At 36.0% G+C, this 21,792-nt stretch overlaps 1 protein-coding gene across 4 annotated transcripts; it reads right to left on the bottom strand.

Annotated features, from left to right (window-relative positions):
- Positions 1 to 1,480: 1,480 nt before the first annotated feature.
- Positions 1,481 to 20,871, bottom strand: LOC135106558 (ubiquitin-conjugating enzyme E2 H). 4 transcript variants are annotated; one of them, XR_010271359.1, is made up of 6 exons: positions 20,711 to 20,871; positions 13,297 to 13,373; positions 12,965 to 13,132; positions 11,686 to 11,814; positions 11,173 to 11,320; positions 8,013 to 8,153 (listed from the first exon to the last, which is right to left on the bottom strand). XR_010271359.1 is itself a non-coding variant. In XM_064015762.1 (5 exons), the coding sequence occupies exons 1-5, from the start codon at positions 20,761 to 20,763 to the stop codon at positions 8,026 to 8,028; spliced, it is 555 nt and encodes a 184-aa protein (XP_063871832.1). In that variant the 5' UTR covers positions 20,764 to 20,871; the 3' UTR covers positions 1,481 to 8,025. The 4 variants fall into 4 exon arrangements, 2 of the variants coding, with proteins under 2 accessions (XP_063871832.1, XP_063871833.1); XR_010271360.1 differs by lacking the exon at positions 8,013 to 8,153 and adding an exon at positions 10,125 to 10,768; XM_064015762.1 differs by lacking the exon at positions 11,173 to 11,320 and having other exon boundaries at positions 1,481 to 8,153.
- Positions 20,872 to 21,792: the final 921 nt, after the last annotated feature.

Genomic DNA, 21,792 nt, shown 5'->3' with positions numbered 1-21,792 from the left:
CCTGGTGTTTCCACGTGTTTCTAAACTCAGACGTGTAGATAAGAGTAGAATGAGTAAGAAAATAAGAGAAATAGAGGAGGAAGAGGAAGGGAGAAGGAATGGAGGGGCTGATAAAACAGGAAAATGCCAAGAAAACAATATTTAGGTTAATTTTTCCTGCTGCCCTGTCTGTCTTTGTAGTATTTGTCTTCCGTGACAGTGCTTTCAGTGTATTTGGTGTGTTTAGGGGGTGTTGGAGTGTGTCTGGAGGTGTTTAGGGGGTGTGCGCACACACACAGACACACACACACACACACACACACTCTCTCTCTCTCTCTCTCTCTCTCTCTCTCTCTCTCTCTCTCTCTCTCTCTCTCTCTCTCTCTCTCTCTCTCTCTATATATATATATATATATATATATATATATATATATATATATATATATATATATATATATATATATATATATATATATATAACCTAAATTCTGTATTTGGAAAGTGGCAGTTTTGCATAATATTTGGAATAATTACATATGTACAATAATTTTACCAGAAGTACAATAATTTCAACCTGTGTAGTACGATAATATGGCCAAAACAATCTGGCAACGCTGCTGGCCAGCAACTCGGCGCGTGATGGCCAGCGACGCTGTTTGTTACTACTCCTGTCACGTGGAGCGGAGGATTATACCGTCGTTGCGTGGAGCTGATAAAAGATGCGTCTCAATGGGAATACGTAGGAAAAATCAACCGTAACACCAGTGGAATAACTGAGCTTGATGGTTTCAAAGGTTCAGGAACAGGGAAGATAATACTAAGCCTCAACAATGTTCTGACTGCATTATTTTGGAAAAAATGGACTTTGTCAATGTAGCGGACTCAAAATACCATGTGCAATGCGGTTAGAGTAACTTTTATGAAATGTAATTTTTTTTTTTTCTTTTACATACTAATTATTGTACAGGTAAAAGCGGGCTTGGAAATGACTGCTGCAAGCCTGTAGCGCGTTCCACTCAACTCCATCACGAAACCGTGGCCCAATGACCCAGACTAGATCATCCACCAAAACACTACAATATCCTCCTTGTACTTGGGTGTTTAAACATACAAGTCATTCATCTGCCTAACTACAGAGTAATAGAGATGTCATTAAATTATTTGTAAGCACCAAGTATGCACATTACATGCTACTCAGTGGGTAGGGCAGATGGTGAGCATTTCAGATGTGAGAGGTTCCGTCAGTGGAAGTAAACAGAGGGCAGTAAATGATGGTTGAGTCAGTGAAGGCAAGTTTGTATGTTTAAGCATGAAGCATTCAGAAAAATGCGTCATTGTAGTGGGGAATCGTGCAGCAGGGATGTTGATGGGTGTTAAGTACTGGGATAAGTTATGATTTGCTGGATGTGTGCAGAGGTAAGGCTATGTACCTTTCACTAAGTTCATAACAGGTATGCTTCAATAGTTCTTTAATGGACTATACAGGGCATTCAAACCATAGTTACAAATAACACAGAGGCATTTATTCAGCTTAGTTAAGAATATACAAAGTTATGATAGCCTGCATTTACAGTGTTGAGGTGTGGCACATGGAGGTGCAGTGGTGGAAATTGGATCAATGGCACATGTCCAGCCAGTTATGAAGTGCTCATGCAGCACAAAATTTCAGTAGAAAAATTTGTTTTCTTATGCATAACAAATGTAGACCAATGGATGCATGGATTCACCAACACTACCACCACCACCCAGCATTGAGGTAGGCTATGGGAGGCCCAAACTGCCACCATACAGCTCTCCAGCCATGCCTGCGGCTACCACATGAGCAGAATTGAAAGGTTGCCATTCTCAGTCCACTCAAAGAAATGCTCATGGCATGTTGGCTGATGAGAGATGAACTGAAGGGACATTATGAACATTTTCTTGGACTGTGTTGCAAATACTGAGCCAAACAAACACCAAAGTTTTCCTTCCAATTTTTCAAGTTTAAGTAATGCATAACTTGGGCCATAATACATTTTGTGAATCTTTCGTATGATGCAAACAGCAAAACTCCCCTCCACTAATTGGGTTGCCTCGGTTTTCATTATAGCAACTACATAACTATATTCTCATGGTGTTCACCAAGTAGGTGTTTGTAGGACTCATGTCGCTTGTGTTAATATGCCAGCCAAACCCCCCATGAAAGACAGTGAGGTTATGAAAGACTAAGTGCTCTCTGCGCTCACCCAGGTAAAATAATAAAAAAAATATATAATAATAATAATTCTATGAATAAACACAACAGAAAAAATGCACATAACACACCAATTCTGGAGATCTTCCTGGCTCAGCACAGTGATATTAGATATTGGCAAAAGCACACTAGTAGCCTACTTGATGCCAAAATTTATGATTACATGCATAGTTTGTGCTTACCACAAATATTCTTTCAACACAGCTCAATAATTTCATTTTCTCAGGAAGCCGAAATTCCACAAATAACCTTTCTATCTGTATTATATCATTATTTAATACTATCATTATTATTATTATTATTATTATTATTATTATTATTATTATTATTAATGTTATTATTGTTATCATCATTATCATCACCATCAATATGCTGCAATCAATGAAAATGTGGATAAAATGTGGCACAAGAGCTTGTACAGAGTGCATTGTGAAATGGAGGAGTGGGTGAAATACATTGAGGCAGTTTAACCATACTGAGATGAATATTGAAGTCTGTGAAAAAAAAAGTAAAAGAGAGAGAGAGAGAGAGAGAGAGAGAGAGAGAGAGAGAGAGAGAGAGAGAGAGAGAGAGAGAGAGAGAGAGAGAGAGAGAGAGAGAGAGAGAGAGAGAGAGAGAGAGAGAGAGAGAGAGAGAGAGAGAGAGAGAGAGAGAGAGAGAGAGTGCAAACCTAAATTTAATTATTGAATGCAAAAAAGAAATAGCATTATTCACCTTCCATTCCTCTTTTCTTCATTCTGGGATCAAAACAATATAAATGACTTTTGTAACGAAACTGCAAACAAAGTAAGAACATTTTCACTATAACGATTCCAAGATCCAATGCACACATGAATACAAATTCTGGCATCAGTGTGCAATAACAACACTTTTGAAATCTGCTGCTGACTAAATTTCATGGTAAGAATAAGTACAAAATAAATCTTTAAAATGATCAAGCTCATGCTTTTTCTAATTGCTGTTCCTACATCTTAACCAACCTCCAAGCAGGTGAAGCCTCTTCATTATAAGCGTCTAGGTAGAACGCCTCTGGAGCACTTGCCCTTAAAGCTTTGGGGGGCTGGCAAGCAATTATGGTCCTTACTTACTAATGGCCACACCAACACAGTCATTAAGACCATTGCCCTCATGAAATACTACTAGCCAAAAGTTTTTAACCTTTGGCTGAAAAATTCTTATGGTATACTGAAATATTCTTTAAATAACAGTAAAACATTATTACACTTTTTTTGCCATGGTCTGTCAAACTAATGATCAAGAAACCATGGAAATATTAAAGTCACTGATCTGGTTATTAGAGTGGCTTTGAAATTAAACACAATCAAAATGCATCTAGTGCTAATAGTGTTTAGAACTAATCAAGGACGAGAACAATGACTCTAGACCAATGCTTAGATGACCCTACTATTAAAACTATACACACAGCAACAGTACAGCTTTGCTTCTCAGGCTGAGGCAAACCATACTGTAATGGTTCTAACATAGTCTTTACAAATACACCAGGCTACTACTCCTGTTATAAAACATAACAAACAGTGGTGGGCAGAATACAGATGTTAATGAATTCAAGACTATCTGTAAGTGTATTACCTGTTGTTCAAGCCACAGGCTGCTCCTAGTATAAAACAAGGAAAGGTGAGCAAATGAAGTAATCTTCATAACTTTAGAAGTAATTCCTATAGTAACTGTTATCATAACCTTAACCACAATGCATATCAGGGAAAATGTTTAAATGGTATAAGATACACTGAAAAGTGAAGAACACACTCCTGAAGAAGCAAGCACATATTTATCCTAAGCACACCAAAAAATCAATGGGGCTTTTAGGATATACAGTATTGGCCAGTTCCAGTTGTTAAATAGATCTCACCATCAAGTTCAAACTATTTTATATACAATCATTAACCATCTAATATAAAATTTTCAAATTAATTTTGCAGATTTTTCACAATGAAAACTTCCATTACTTTTTCTTCATGCAGATTTTTTTTTTGTTTTTGTTTTGACCACTGACTATGTATATGACCATGTTTAGAATGACCATGCTTATGTATGTAAAATTTCTAATGTCAAACTGTGTACTTACCCTATACTCTATGAAACATTTTATTCCAGATTTATTTCCACACAATACACTATCAGGAAGCACTATGCTAACTTTTACTTCAGAATAATTTAGTGTCTAGGCTAAAAATTACTGAAAATATACTCAATCAAATCCTTTAACCCTCAAAATACATATATCCTTGCTCTAGAATAAAATCTTAGGAAGATTTACTATTTATCTTAATAAATCAATATATGACTCAGAACCATGTTCTGCAACAATGATAGTGAAAAACAATCTCAGCATAAATATACTCCAATAGTTCTTAATTAATTCTGGGGTTAAGTGACGGAGGCCCTTTGCTGTAGCTGAGCTCACACAAGGAACAAGTTATCAAAAAAAAAAGAAAGCAGCCTTGGGCAGGCATTGCTGCACAAGACCCAAACAACCAAGTGTCTGCTGCCCACCTGAGGTGTACACAATACACAAATGTTGTAGTCACAATGTAACAGCTTCAGAACTGACTGCTGCCCAGGAGCCCCAGTTGTTTGAGCATTAGCCTTGGGTTGTACAGGACGAGATGTTTTCCTCCAAAGCTGAGGATCCCGCTAACCATTTCTACTGACTGTGTTACCAGAGGTATGTTATTTGTAATTTCAAAATAAAAGAAACTCACAGGTTTAAATTAAAATGTTTAACCACACCTTCCTCCTCTCATAAATGTTTAGGAGCAGCTCACTACTACATGCCAGTTGACAATTCCAATAACACCACTAATCACAAGTCTTGGGGTAACTCTGACTCTGTAAACCGTAAGAGGAGACTTGTTAAAAATGACATATATAAATCTTTCTCAAAACCATAACAACACTTTCCTGCACATTTGCCACACAGGGATCTCTCAGATTTCGGTCATGTGAAATTAAAGATGTGAGGGACTAGATGAGCCATGAAGAAACTCCTCTGCAACATGAGATTAGAGTAAGACCATAAAAGTTTTTACAATGACTGCAGAGATTCCCTCAGCAAGGAAAATTGTGCTCAAAGGGACAAACACTGAAAAGGCTGTTCAATGCTTATCTTAAAACAATTGCTCCAGTTATCACTGTCACACAGGCATTCATGTCACTGACTCTATGGATGGATAAAGATGGCAATAATTTTGAGTTAGATTAAACATATCTAAGTATCTTTTAACTCACTTGTGTAGTGAAAATTTCAACTATAAATCAACCATTTAGTGCAGGCACAAACACTAAGACCATTTGCTTCATAAGGAGCCATGAATTATACCTTTCTATTCTCTGTTACAAGGAGAACCAATATTGTTTAGTCACATGTTTACAGTTAATGTCTTGGAGCTTTTTCATATATAAAAAGGTAAAGAAAATAAAGCAAAAGGAATCTATATCAAATAGTGTAACTGAATGTGACAAAATTTGCAACTGACTATGATGATCAATTATTTCCAAGGCTAAGATAAATTAATAATCTTACCATGAAATACTTTAAATATAACTCTAGCAATATTTGTTATTTGTAGTCATTTTATTACTTCTTCAATAAGGCTATCAAAGACAATCAATTAATCTGTTTCCCTGTCCAACTCCTATCATGTGTGAATGAGTAAAGTAATTAAGTTGATAAACCTCAAAGGGCAAACAGTAATATGGAGCCATTAAATATATATGCAGCTGCAGCCATGAATGGAAAGTAAGCTGACAAACCTATTGCAATGCAAGCTAAAATTAATAAAATCAATGGAAACTACCAAAGCAACTAAGTTGAGTTTTTATCACTAAAAATCTATACTGTCTCATCTAATTCTGAGCCATCAAACACTCATAAACAAGAAAATGAATTGAAACATGTCCTACAGCTACAAATTTTGATTATGGCAAGTTATTTTTAAACATGAATATGGGGTATAATGATTAATGAACTGGTATTTCCTTCTAAGTGACAAGTATAGTTATATTATTACAAGTTAGTGCTCCTTGTAAATCAAGCACTCATCAAGATTCAGTAACTTTATATTGTGGACATTGGAGTCAACATACCCAATACAAACATCCTGACTCCTGAATAGTACCTGCTCTCCAAAACACACAAAGATTATGTAAACATTTCAAGCACCAATCAATGAACTTATCATCTTTATAACAAGCTATAAAAGTATCTTGTCAGTTAATGAAAACATACATTACAAATGTTTTACCATTTAAAACAAAGATGACATTTGAATGTTTTAGGTATTCTTAAGTTAATTATACTCAATAGACACAACATTGCACTTTCACACACATGAACTCCATCTCCATCATGTCTATGGTATTAATCTACTTTGAATGATTTCCTTAAACTTTGAGGATTTGTATAACAAGATGGAAAAAAAACACAATTGCTTAATACTACTGACCTCAAATGGAGAGAATCCTTGTGTTGCAGGGTAGAATATAACACAGCCACTATGTCCCTCCATCCCAAACATCTAGTGCATTCCAGGCCAGCTCCTTAGCAATCTAAGTAAAACTCTATTTTGTTAAAATTAAAATAAAATATAATGAAGACATTAACATCACATACTGTAATCAATATTAAATAAAAATAAAGCTTGGAAGAGTAAAATACAATGGAACTCTTTACTTTCACAAGACTACTTATCTTTTGAATTATTAGTGGAAAGACATGAATAGCAGACAAAAACCATCAAACACTGGTAATAGAAACAACACAATGATCCCACCATGCACTGTGCCTGATGACTAGGACAGTCAAGAAGCAAAATATTTTGCTCATAAATTGCATTCACTCAGCTTTTGAGGTATAGCTTAAAGAGCCTGAAATCTTACAGATATGAAAGGAAATGACATGGTAGCCAGTGACCTAAAATGTTCTGACCACTACCTGATTGAAGCACATGGGAGCCAAGTCAGGAATACACATGAGGGGACAAATTAGTGGCACCAAAAAGAAAAAAAAAATCTCCTGTATAAAAACTAATCCTTCTTCTGTCTCAGAAGGAGTTACTGTTTACACTTAATATAATCTCTGTGAACGATTGTGAAGCTCCAGGACTCTTGTGTTGCCAGCTACTTACTGAAAGAGTGAAACAGTACAAAAAAAGTTTGATCATAATAGTATTTCATCAGTACAGCAACAAACCCCTGTACTGCCACCTGTATATTTACATGTAGCATATTTTGGTATCCTACTGAGGAACAACTTTTAAATTGACTTTGAAGTCAAACATGCTATATTTTGCAATATTTAAAATATATACATAAGCTTATGAAAACTCAAGACAGATTTCCAATATCATTCATTGGCAGTTTTGAAACAATGTATGGGTAATATCCTATGATTTAGTCAAATTGTAAACTACTGCCAAAAAAATGTGTAATGCTTCTTACAACCAGCTTCAAAATAACCTATGTATTAAGTTCCAAACTGTACACAACTGCCAATGATATCTTTTGATTAAAAAAAGTATGAAAAAAGATCATCCATACAACACCCAGGTATGATACAGGCCGAACCTCTACACCTTTAACTGTTGTACATTATATAAACTTAACTGCAATACTTGTACATAGTAGGTTCATTACTTTGTGGTAAAGTTGTACATTACATGTTTAAAAGACTACAGCAAAAACTCAAATTAGTGGTGCAGAGGAGAAACAGCTGGCGAGGAGTCTGGAGCATGAGGTGAGGGGAGAAGTGGAGGATGAAGGTGACCACACTGAGAGAGGATCAGCTGGCATGGTTAGAGCTCCATGTCTTGTGCTTCATCTTCAGAAAAGTCAGACATGGATGATTCTGAGTCTGAGGATTCAGCCTGAGCAGCTTCTTGCTCCTTAAGTGCTTCCTCTGTTGCATATCGCTTAACATAATCTGTAAGGTTTGGCATTATTAGTAGCCTTGCTTTTTACATGAAGATGTACTAATACAACACACTAATTTCCATAGATATACTTTGATGGTTATCTAATTTCTCTCCTTTCTAATACAAATTAGTATTTCAATATTTGTTAGTTATCATATCTATAAAATTTTAACCTGTGATAAAATTGCTTCAGTGGTCCAGAAATACTAAACACAATCACCACAGCCATTTGATGTATTATCCTTTATTCCTAAATGCACTTCAACTATTCATTTTTCCTTTCTTTCCTGTGCTTTGAGTTCACATAAAATGTACCTCCATTTCTAGTAGGTTCCATTTCACATTTATCAATATATGTCACCTGCAAATTTAAATATAGTAAAAATATTTAGATCAGAGCATCTTCGTCATCATCCAGAAAATGTATCTATTCATACATTCTGGAAGGAATATGCCACTTATCTAAACCTCCAAGATCATGAAGCAGGACAGGAAGATGAAGATGATGATGATAAAGAAGAAGAAAAAGAAAAAGAAAAAGACAAAACAAGAACAAGAAGAACAAGAACGAGAACATGATGATGATGATGAAGAAGAAGAAGAAGAAGAAGAAGAAGAAGAAGAAGAAGAAGAAGAAGAAGAAGAAGAAGAAGAAGAAGAAGAAGAAGAAGAAGAAGTTAGTACATACAGAAGATAAAGTTGTTGGTGTCAAGAGAAAGAAGATGAAGAATTCACTTACAGAATTTGAAAGATAAATAACCAAAAGAAAGTAAAGGCAAATACAACAGAGCAGCAATGAAATACAAAATGGTTGGAGGTCTGACTGGGACTGATATATGTATTACTAAGAGTGCCTTGTCTGTCTGCTTGTCCTCCATAAAAGTCACACTTCAAGTAGGTTAGTTTCTGAAATAAAACTATTCAACCAAAATGGTTAGAAACCTACGGATAAATAATACAAAATTCAATATATTGCAATTCCACTAAAAGCTATCAACAAAAGACCTACAGTGATGGTTAGCAGTGTGACCAGTAAGGTGGTCTCAACAAGGTTCACAGAGTGGTGGGCATTAGCCAAGGTGTGCAGGGTCAAGCTCCTCAGATTACCAAAGACATGAGAGATCTGTGCTGTCACTGTTCTGTTTTAACATATTTTTTATGCAACACAGCTGTGTATGGAAGACAAGTGCTTATAAACTGTTGGAGTATAAGAACAGGTGACAAAACTTCAATATTTAGACCTTTAGATTGAGACATGTAGGCTCATAAAAGTACAAATGAGTTTATCAATGCAACTAGGTACAGGTTTTTTAGGAAATTTGCTTCAAAGTAAAAAGGCATGTGACCTGCTACAATAACATGTGATATTCAGATCACCTGCATTGTTCTGAAGCTCTGATGAAGATGTGCTAACAGGACATTTTTGCAAACTGCTATGGAAGATGAATGCAGAGTCAGTGTGCTCAGTAAATGATTGCAGCTCTGAAAAATCAGTAATCTGGTGAGCACTGCATCTATTTGCTTACCAAATATATCTGTGAATATCTGAGGTTATGGTCTATTTTCTCATAATAGTGTGTTTTGCAACCTGCAGTAGTGTTTTTCAGCAGCAATTTAGTGATACAAGACCATGATGTATTTGATTAACCTCAGGTCAAACTCATCTACAGCATCACTGATATGGAATTTGAGTTCACGTCTTGCTTGTTCTAAATTCATACACTTATAAGATACAAACACATGGGTGACTTCATGGGAGGAATGAAAAGCCATATAGCACATCACACTGATAACTTCATTTGTCTTCCACTGTAAAAAGTAAGCAGTTAAGCACTCAAGCAAGGAAGTGGGAAACTTACAGTGAAAAAAGAATAAGATTTCATACAGCAAAGTAACAGAATTACATGAACAATGTCAGATCCTGCTGACATCAACCTATTTATTTATTTATTTATTTTTTTTTCTATTATAGCTAAGTATTTTTCCACAGCATTTTATTTAACACGCTCATGCATGCACCCAATCCCACTTTCTTATCTTGACAAGATGGAAATCTTGGAATGTTACTGATCTTCAAGATTTTTTCTGCAATAACTGTCCAGATGTCATTTTGGATCCTACTTAGATCTTTCCTCTTCACAAGACAAACCTTATCAATGAAATTAGAGCCTCAAAAAACCTTAATGTTCATGTGACGTCTTGAGGCCGAATGGCAGCACTATTTCCAGCATTTCCAGCAGCACTACAAGAACTGACTTAAACACTTAGCAACTCTGCCATAGCTAGAAATAATAGTGACTGAAAAAATGTATCAAACATTCTAAAGTGAATGCAGCCAATGAGTAGATGTACAAAGGAAGACACCAAGGAAAATATTAAGGAAGAATCCAGAAAAACAAGACACTGGCAGACAAGTAGCACATATTATGTGGTCTGGAAAGTTGCCATTGGGTGAGAAAGGCTGACCAATGTAAATATGGAACCTACTTTTCTTAGAGGCAGAAAATATCATTAATATTATTATTTTTTAAAGTCTTGAGCCTGTAGCACCTGTAGGCTTTTTCCTGAAGGCTAAGATGGTTGGCCTGTAGGTTCATTTCTTGGAAGCTTGGTTGGTCAGCCCCTGGCCAAGGCAGGAAAGGAATATATTTCTTAGACACCTATAGAGGCTCATGCTTTCTGATGTATTTGTAATTAAAGACAGGGCTGGTGACAGCATATGATGATTACTGGAAAAAAGTCTAGCTTCCACCAGGACTTGAGTATAATACTCAAGTTCATTTCTATACACGTCTATTCAGCCACTGCCTTGACAAAGGTTAAGATGAAGTTATTTTCTTCCTTATTCTTATTTCTGGCCAACAGTTGATCATAATGAACCACACTGAGGGAACTGGAAAAGATTTAGACTGTTGACTTTATAAAGATGAATTTGTTCTTACTGGCTTTAATGATATAAAACAAAGTTTGAGACCAAAGTTATTTACACTCCATTTTAGGGGTTGACTGCATCACAAGGTATCTTACAGTGCTGGTTAGGTGGTTGGGTCACCATCCCAGGTGCATGAGTGGTGTACCTCTTGCAGAGGTGACTAATCAAACATGTGCTCAACAGCAGGACGGTCTGGTTGTGGGGTCTTTAGATTGCCAGATGTTGTGAGTCTTGTGTAGGTCTCTAATAGCATAATGAATCTGATGGAGACTGGTTAGTTTTGGGACCTTCATGTCCAGCTACAGTAAGAGATAAACACAACATCTGAAATGCATGAATAAATCATATTGAAAAGCCTCTATGACACACATTATACTTAAACAGAATGAAGAGGAAGGATGCCAGTCACCTGCCATCAAATGACAAAGGCTGGTTCATGTAGACATGGAACCTGCCTTACAAAACAATGACAAAAATGCTCATGACAAAAATCAACAACAGAACAAATTAAAAACCAATCCAAAATGAATAAATTGCAATATAAAGAAGACTAGGCAGACATGATGTCTTATCTACAACAATAAGGGGGAAAAAGTTTACAAAATTACCTGAGACTTTCTTCTTGTACTCTTCAGGCTTGTGGAGGTACATGGCAGCAGCATCCCCATTCAGAGGATCAATGGGGTTTGGATACGTAAGTAACTGTGGTAGAAAACTTTCAAAGATATTGGACAGATCTGAAAAAAAAAAAAAAAAACTTTGTGTAAGTTATCTTTACCTAAGAACAAAAAAAGATTGAACTCCCTGGTAACATGACATATTTATACTACAAATGCTGAGGTAGATGATAGTGCCATGAAAGCTATAGTAGCACAGCACAAGAAAATAAGTGCACACTGCTGTATTTCATTGTAGTGATAGAATATGCACTTGCCCACTAATGATGACACAACAGAAACTTAGTGATGACCGACTGAAACCATGAGGGAGGTTGATTTGGTGGGCTGAGAGATACTGCATAAAACTTTCCGGCTGCATATAGTAACCTTACATTTGATGGATGGATATAAAGTTCATAATATAAGAGGTGGTTTGATAAGTAGGAATAGCCTTGTAAGGGAACACTTGAACAATTAATGTTTACAGTTACAATTTTTTTTTCTCTGATTTTATCTTCAATTATTTTTTTTTACACCATGAAAATAATGAAAACTCAAATAGTAGTACCAAACACCTATGCATTTTCAAAACTAATATTTTTAGCAACTTATCTTTCCTGTTAGATTTTTCAGAAACTTTTCATAATGCAGCCATTAATTTATTTCAGTGTGGATCTCTTAAATACTGAAACAATATTTGTAATCCTTAACTTCTTTCTCAAAGCCACTTATTAGTGTGTACATTTTTTCTTCTACTGATCATGGGCCATCCACTAATTGATGCCCTTATTATGGTCACACTGATGTTTCTAAACTTTACTCAGCACAGTTTAATCAGCATTGCAGTGATGCTTTCAGTTCATATACCTACATCCATTATAATGCATCAAATTATTTGTAGCATAAAATGTCACATGAGCATGCATTATCAACAGTATCCTTCCAGTGTCTTCCTGATATTCTATGAGACCTAAGTTATGTTTCACTGGAATGCAACTCACTTAACAGCCTAGCTGAGGGAAATATCTAATTTATAAATTTCTCCCTGTGGTAAGAAGGATGGCTTGGTTGCAAACTTTGGCCAGGATGGAAGAATATCACATTCCTTACACATCATTAAAGAGAAATGACATAGGCTTAAAGTGTAATTACCAAGGCCAAACGATTCAATTAAATTACAAAAACAAAGAAAACTTAGTAACTTTTTAAAGAGTACCCTTCAACATACCATATAATGCTGTCCAAGCTTGATTTATAACATCCAAGCACACTGTGCCTGACACCTCATCAATATTTGGATGATAAACCTTGTTCATGAAGCCAATACTTGGAGACTTGAAGGGATAGTGCTCCGGCAAATGAACACGAACTTTCCACACGCCACCCTCATATGGCGCTGAAAAATATTACATTCTAGAACACTCAGGAGATTTAGTACAATGCATAAAAGCAAGTTACTGAAGGATCTGCAGCTATAATATATATTCAAAACACACCAGATAATCAACACTAACTCATGTTACAAATAATCACATCATAAACCTGTGCTGAGATACTTACTGCCTTTGGGGCCATAGAACTTGACACAAAATTCATTCAATCCATTAAGCATTGTGACTTCATGCTTCTTTTCGATGCTGGTAACAGAAGTTAAGGAAGCTTTTCATTCAAAAATATTTAGTTTGTGATTATAATGAAGGATTATGAGGGAGACCTCAGAGATAATCTGAAGGAAACAATACTGGGAATTGCACACAAATATTCTCACTGTGTTGGAAAATTGATGTATCAAGGCAAAATTAAACCAACGGTTCCCAATAAATCCATATCCATTTCCATGATCTGTTCTTAAACTGTGTACAACCAAGAGACATTTATGGAAATTCCTTACCAGCTTAATGCTGAATCCAGTCTCCCTGTTATAGGACCTGATTCTGAAGAAAAATACCAAAGGAATCTCCAACCTTAAGCCAGACACTAAGACTATTCAGGAAAGTCTTCTGACAGTCACTACTTCAGTTCCTAAGAATGCACATCTAAATACATAAAGAAAATTATGGGTTACAAATTAAAGTAACGATCACTACATGAGCATAAAAAGCTGATAGAGATCTTTTTAACCTGTCTGGAAGACTAACATGGTGCGCGCGCCATAAATAAATAAAAAATTTCATAATATATATATATATATATATATATATATATATATATATATATATATATATATATATATATATATATATATATATATATATATATATAAAGCAGCGTCATGAGACATGTTGCTGGTTTGTGATACTCAGATACAGCAGACAAGTCTCATTCATATACTGATGACCGCACCTGTCATTGTACTTGTTGCATAACAGGCTACAAAAAATGCGTGGTGCAATGAACATATCGTAATCGCAAACGGTAAGAGCTTAGCAGGCGCGACACACTTACCGCGCGCCCCAGCGACACTGAAACATGTGGTGAACTCTTGCCGCGCGAGTCAATAATGCACCACCCTGCTGACTGACGTACGACCTCTAATGTTCTTCCTGAAGAACACTGCCACCCACCATTGTGTCTCTATACATTGCGTAAGGCTCTACATGTCGTTCCAGGATGTGTGTGTGGGGGGGGCACAAGTCAGCAGTCTTGGTTCGTGGTTCGCTCTGCGAGAGGCTTGCACCCACTTTCTCATTTTCGTGAGCACGAGGATGAGGGTGACGCAGTTACCAGTTAATGATTTATTGATAAAAATATAGAAAAGCTTTACATACTCATACATCGTCCGTTGCAGCCTCCCTCTGAACCAGCTTAAGAAATGTCACCAGGCATACCTTCAATCAACCATACTGCACAAAGCTCTCATCTACGGAAAATAAAATCAGTTGTAATAATTACACCAATAACCTCAGCAAAGGAACATTTTCCTTCCACAATAACAGTTAACATGCCACCTGGGCAAGACAAGGAAGAGTGCAGATTTAACAGATGCGTAGGTGCGCTAAGCCTTGTTAAAAGCGCTGCGAGAAATGCTTCGCGGCACCTCGCTCTTGCCGTTGCCACAATCGCTAGGACCTTGCGTGTGTAGTTTCTATTTGTTGCATACTATGAATACTCGGATAAAAATAGGTATGATATGAATGGGCACTTCATTATATTCTTCACAATAACAATACAAAGCTATTTAGTGCTTTAGTACACCTACATCTTACACAGTGGAATTTGCAACAAGTCATCAGTATTTTTATCTTATTTAATTTTTACTTTTTTTTTATTTATTTTCTCATTTTTTTCTTGTAAATAATCAAGTTTTACAGTGAGGAAAATATTGCAGGAGCGCAGTTAACGTGTTGCTTAGTGGATGTTTACAAACCTACAGCATCATGCAATAAAGTTATCACACAGTTACAAAAATAATACTTATAATTAAAAAAAAAAAAAACGTCCAGGAAGTGCTATGATAAATATCCAGGTTTATTACATGTTTTCGTTGATAACTAACCTCCATATCTCAATGGAAACAGCTGCTACATGGGAAACTTCCCTTATCTATCTTGTGACTTCTAGGGTAGCCAACTTATCAAGGATTGCAACAGAAGCAATTAATACTTTTCCTGTAAAATCTTGTAAAACGATATTATGGATTCTTTCAAAATTTAAGCCCAATGATGTTCCTATTACATAGCGGGAAAGAGATAATATATCCTTCGTTAAATAACATGACTGGGAAGAATATAGATGAGGAACCAAGGATTTCCTGACAACTGAACTGGTTTGATGGCAAGCTATCACATCAGTTACACATTTCCTCACTCATATTTAACCTTCAGCCAACACTATCTCAATAACAAATTATTCATGATAGTGTGATGGAAGGCACTTTGGTTCAACTCTTCAAAATACATGCAACATAAATTAGAATTATCTTTTTATTTAATTGTGTAATTAAATAATGTGCATATTATTTCATTTGAGGCTTCCCTCCTCTACTACATCTTTCTCATCATCTCACTTTCACCTGTTCTCCTGACAATTAACCATGCTTTATAAAAATCACTTCTATCTCTGTAATTAATTCCTCACTCATTAGATGTGCCAAACCAACATACCTACAGCTGTCTGTTTCCTTCATACCAAAGGCACCTCTCAGATAACTCATTTCCATTCATAGATATTATTAAGGGTTTTATTCCAAATCCACGAAGGAGTGATTAATATAACCATGTGTTCTTATCTCAATCTTTCTTACACTGAAACCCACTACAGTCCTCAAACTAAACTCCTCAATCTTTCTCTCTTCCTCCCCTGCCTTCTGTGATGTCTCCACATTTGCACAGGAATTAATATGCAATTTACAGTGTAACACTACATATAAATGCAATCAAACATAACATGGGATGCTTAAACTCATCTCTTTTTACTACAAAAAGGATATACAACATATAATTGTTGAATAAGAGAACAGAAAACAGTTTCAACTTCAGGGATACTCTTGAAAACAATAGCCATACATAACTATGCTGGGCAAGTCTATCCATCTATCTCTGATCCTCTCTCTCTCTCTCTTTGGGATTATTCCTCAAATGTGTGGTTTTTAGGACACAATGAATCTGTTTCACAAATCTATTATGCATCAATTTTCCTTTTTATATATGTGAATAACACTGACTATTATTCAGAATTTTTTAAGAATTATTTTGGCACATAAGTGAGACACCTCAATAATAATGACAAGTATATTAGTATGCAAGCTGGTAACATTACGAGGGGCTTTCAAACAGCCTTTCTGCATGGCAACTGGTCTCCTCTAGCCTTTCAAAATAGTATTACTAAAATTCTGTAATAATAAAGATGCTGTAAGTTTCTACTGGCTCCTTTATTGCTCATATGACTAACCAATACACCACAATAGTCAACTTGCTCCTTTCCCTAATATACCTATAGGAATATGTTGTGAAGGAAACAGAATGAAAGCAACTTAAGCAAGGACACAACAAACAAAGATTTTCTGCCCACACAGGAAGTGGGTTACCAGAGCCTAACACAAGCATCCAGCAATGACATAATAAACATATTTACTTCCCACATTGAAAGAAGCAGAAATATACACAAAATCAAATATGCTATACTACAATATATGTTTTCCTATAATTGCCTTTTATATTAATATTATTCATGATCTACTAGGGCAAGGAAAAGGATCCCATGCTTCTATAACCAGTACAGAAAAAACACCTCTAACAATGAAACTAAAACTTGCCATGGAACTTTGGTGATAAAATTAGAATCCACATAAAACTTAGACCTATATGGAAGACACAGAAAACAAAACAAAAATGTAAGTAGTAAAATAAAAATTACATAGCAATGAGGAGTTACATAAAAACAGAATTATCTCAAGCTTTTTTCAGTATACATAGTTTGGAATGTATGTGAAGCAATATAGAACCTGAGACATGCTGGTTTGTTGATGGAAAGCAGCTACAAAAATTAGAAACAACGAAGTCCATTTTAGTTGGCTCAGAAGAATATGATACATGTGAACGTGTACAGGGAGAGAGAGGTACTTAGTTTTTTTAAGAATTGAATAAGAAAGAATTTAAGAATTTAAGACACAGAGCACACATTTGTTTGTCAAGGTTTGTCATCAGGTTTTGTCAAGGTTTGTCATCAGTCTCAATTTTAAATGACAAATGCTTCTGCTCATCTCTGTTGGTTATCCATCTGTTCCAGGCCATACCCAACATAAACGCTCATCTCATCTTCATTTCTTTCTGCTTTTTCTTTTTTTTAACAAACCTCAGTTACCACTCTGTTAATCTATTCCCTAATTTGTTCCAGACATTTTTTCATCCTGTAGTCAAGATATCTTCAACTTTGACGTTCTCTTCTTACAATGCTACACATCATTCTTTCCATCAAGTACTATAAGGCTCTAGGTTTCTGATGTGAACTGAATGTTTGGTGGTGACAGAGCCAATGAGCAACAAATATGTAGACCTGTTAGCAAGATGGATAAGTGCATCCTTTCATCTTATAATGCGAGATAAAATATCATACACACATAAAGAACATAGGAAATGCTTCTGGAAGTCTATTTTACATTGATTCAGTGATTTAATAGTGATTTAATCATAAGTATTTAGTCAACCACCTCATGTACAATAGATTAAAATTTCCGATGCTATAATCATAATTTCCAAAATATCAAGCAAATTTGTGCTTTGCTGTCTCCAGGATTTTTGGGCTGCACACACATCACTCTGTCTACAGGTTAGCCATTTAGTGCTTCTGCATTAACTTTAATTACTGTTTACAGATTTGCTTTACTAGTAAAGCTATACAGTGCAATCAATGCATCACTACTTTTACATGATACCAATCACTTTGTACGCCACAATACCTGGCAATGTTGGTGCCCCATGTCATCAGTACACTGAGGGTCAGCTCAGTCACAGGTCACCCTCAGCCACAACCCAAGATGCAACTTGCCCTTGTGTGCTGTACAATTCAGCAAAGAAACTTATTTATGACACTCAGGGTTTAATCCTATAACTGACCCAATTATAAGGTTTGATGAAGCAGCTAGATAGAGAATTCAAAAAAAGGCCAACACCCAAGAGGACTTCATGTTCAGGAAGGACTACAGTGCCTCCATTACTGAAACTTACTGATAATGCTACTACTGAAATGTATTACATGAAGTTTTTTGCTGCATCTAATGTTATCAAATATACTGTACTGTAAATGTTATCTATTTCTTTGAAAAAAGAAGTATGTAATTCCCATGCTTATCACATTTGCCTTTGTGAAAGCAAACACTATTTTCATATATTCGTTTTTTTTTCCTACTTCAATACTTTTGTGCGCACACACACACACACACACACACACACACACACACACACACACACACCACACAGTGTCATTATTAGCATGTTCAGCTCAACCAAGGACACCTGGATTATAGCCCCAGGGCAGTGAGGCAGATGGATGAGCCATTTAATGTGAAGCCCTTGTTCATGCACCAGCAAGAAAATGCAGGACGAGAGTTGTGGGACTGTGACCTTGCTGTCCCAATGTGAGGTGCATGAGTGGGCTTAGACCTATCAAAAGATCATTCCCTAAGAACTATGATCTCTTTCCACAGGGGAATAGATGACTGTATCAGGAGACAGCATATGACCATAAATATGTGAAAAATAATGTACACACACACACACACACACACACCCAACTGTTGTGATGACAGCCTGCAAATTTGAGGGAAAAAGGGGCACAAAGAAAGATGCCCAAATAACACACACTGACAGGCAAAAATGTAGGTAGCTTTCCCAAAAGAACTAGATGTACACTCGCACTCATTTCTCCGCCCACTGGAAGCCAGAATCAAGACCAGTCTGTTAAGGGCATTCACTCAAAGCCAGTCCCCCTGTCCCCCACACACATGGCTGTTCATATTGTTTCAAATTAGTAGGTGTGACTGTATATAAATGAAGGATAAAGTGATCAGTAAAATGTGTGTACCAATATACAAAAATTTATGTATGAATCTATGTATTCTATAAATGTTAATTGGCAATAAGGTGGTGTTAGCATGGTTGCTGGCACAATGGAAGCACACCCTGCCCACTTGCTTTGTTCCTTATTCTATCTCACTCTTCTGATGCATTCAATGACTGGCTTTTCAAATACTAACTGATATAGAGGAGATGGGAACTGGTGTCACACAATACACACATCATGGGGAGTAGGAATAGCAGAATGTTATACAGTGTACCTTTGTTCCCTTGTTCTTTTATAGCCATACCAATGAAAGCATTATTGCCTCTCTGCATCACATGAAAATCACCCATCCCAGCTATTTCTAAGGAAGATTAAATTAGGTTACATAATCTACATTAACCTCACCTAACCTATCCTACCCAAAAATAGCTGCAGTGGGTGACCTTCATTGCATCCATCTCTTCAACTTAACAGCACTGGTCAATTATCATGAGAGATAAATTCAAATAATCACCAAAGCTCAATGACTTCCAGTGAAGGTTCTAAGACAAAGACAAGTCAGCAACAGACAATAAAAACTACAATTTCCACTATTCACATGTTTGCACTTGACTATTTTGGCGTGAAATTCAACACACCCTTTCTTATTCGTACAGGCAGATATCATGTAAGACGGAAGAAACGAAGGAAGAGGAGGAAAAATAAATACAATGTCTTGAGAACCAAATGCACAAAGCTTCCATGGTAACAACATGTAAGTGGCTGGTGTTACATATATACATTAATTCTTCACTATTAAAAGCAACACATCGTAAGACAGTATGTACAGATGTGTTGCATTTCAATCTGTAAAGTTAAGTAACAATTGTAACAATGGGAGACACAATAAAACCAAAGAGCCAAACAGAAGTATCAAGTTCACTACTAAGGGAGTCATTTATTGAACTACACAACATAGTTAGGCACACTTCCAAGTATGTTACGCACGGCAGTTAAGGTTATTAGGTACTCATGACTTTGATGTTTGCAGCACTAAGTCAAGTAATCACAAAGAACATGAACAAAGATCACGATTTATGGGCCTAAATAAACAAAGCATTATTTTCACTTTCCCTATAAAAGAGACAGATAATCTGTAATACGAGCCTCTATTTTCCATTTGGCCAGGAAAATAATTTCTGCGTTATTTTGCACCAAATCATTATTGTGACAGATTGAAATGAAAACCACAACACAACAATCCACTTCACCATATTCCATCAAAAGGTAACATCGCTTCCTTCAGACTGTCCCACCAGTATGCATGGACTTAGAATCCACTTACCTGCCACACTTGTAATGCACATGATATAAGGCTGTACAGTACCTTGAGCGAGTTCCCTGAATACGGACCTTCTCCCTCCCTGTCTAACAACAAATACATTACACCTGAGCATGGCCATCCGTTTTAGCATATTTACACCTAAAAGGATACAGTTTGATCACATCAGTATCCATGCGACGCTTTCCTGCACTCGGTGATGACATCTTGGTTAGTATAATAGGGCTTACAAGCCCTAAATCCAACCAAATGACGAGCTTCACTTGGTGCGACTCAACTCCACACACAATGGCGACCTTCTGAGACCTCCTGACGTCACGCTCGGCCAAAAATCTTAACTTCTGCCACAAACAAAGATACTAATTTTATATGTGCAATTGAAGGCTTTATTTTCCCGTGGGATACAATAGATGGATCATAGATTAACATAATGTTGATTTTATGATTACATCACAAAATAACGAAATGCGAACACATTTTCTGTTGTTCCCAAACACATCGATCAGTTGTCGTACGTCGCCATCTCGTAAACTCCGCCCACTAAACTTATCGTACTTCCTTGCAACTATCACTGGATTTTCTCTTACGGGCAGATATTTCAGTATTATATCTTCAGGGTATGTATCCTTATGAAATATACCCTGCAACAAGAGATTATTTAAATATAAGCAAAATTATGAGGCAAGCGAGAAGTAGGTCTAGAATGAGCTCCGCCCCCACTAAGTCACGTGACAGATCAGCTGGGGAGTGTAAACAAATCTGGCATGGTCTTGTTATGTTCCGTTTTCTATGTCTCTTCGACATAACACTTAGATATACTTGTAGTGATAAAGAATTTGGAGCTCATATGGCTTATATGTGCGAGGACAGTAATCTAACTATTATAATCTCCAGAGAGAGAGGGAGAGAGAGAGAGAGTTGTAGTATTACAGTAGTCAAATGATAGTAATAGTACTAGTAATGACACGTGTAATTCCAAGTAGTTTTATTATATAATATATATATATATATATATATATATATATATATATATATATATATATATATATATATATATATATATATATATATATATATATATATATATATATATATATATATATATATATATATATATATATATATATATATATATATATATATGTATGTATATATGTGTGTGTGTGTGTGTGTGTGTGTGTGTGTGTGTGTGATTTGATATTTTAAATCATCATATTCTGGAAGAACACGAGGAA

Source organism: Scylla paramamosain, chromosome 13 (genome assembly GCF_035594125.1).
Source record: "Scylla paramamosain isolate STU-SP2022 chromosome 13, ASM3559412v1, whole genome shotgun sequence".
NCBI classification, from domain to species: Eukaryota; Metazoa; Arthropoda; class Malacostraca; order Decapoda; family Portunidae; genus Scylla; species Scylla paramamosain.
This window is presented reverse-complemented; position numbering and strand designations above follow the sequence as displayed.

What these genes read in the sequence shown, in the direction of transcription:
- LOC135106558 (XM_064015762.1), bottom strand. Translation starts at nt 20,763, where the DNA reads ATGTCATCACCGAGTGCAGGAAAGCGTCGCATGGATACTGATGTGATC. An exon ending in GTTCTATGGCCCCAAAGGCA is followed by an intron (nt 13,133 to 13,296) that starts GTAAGTATCTCA and finishes AATATTTTTCAG; the next exon opens with CGCCATATGAGGGTGGCGTG. An exon ending in AGCTTGGACAGCATTATATG is followed by an intron (nt 11,815 to 12,964) that starts GTATGTTGAAGG and finishes TTTTTTTTTCAG; the next exon opens with ATCTGTCCAATATCTTTGAA.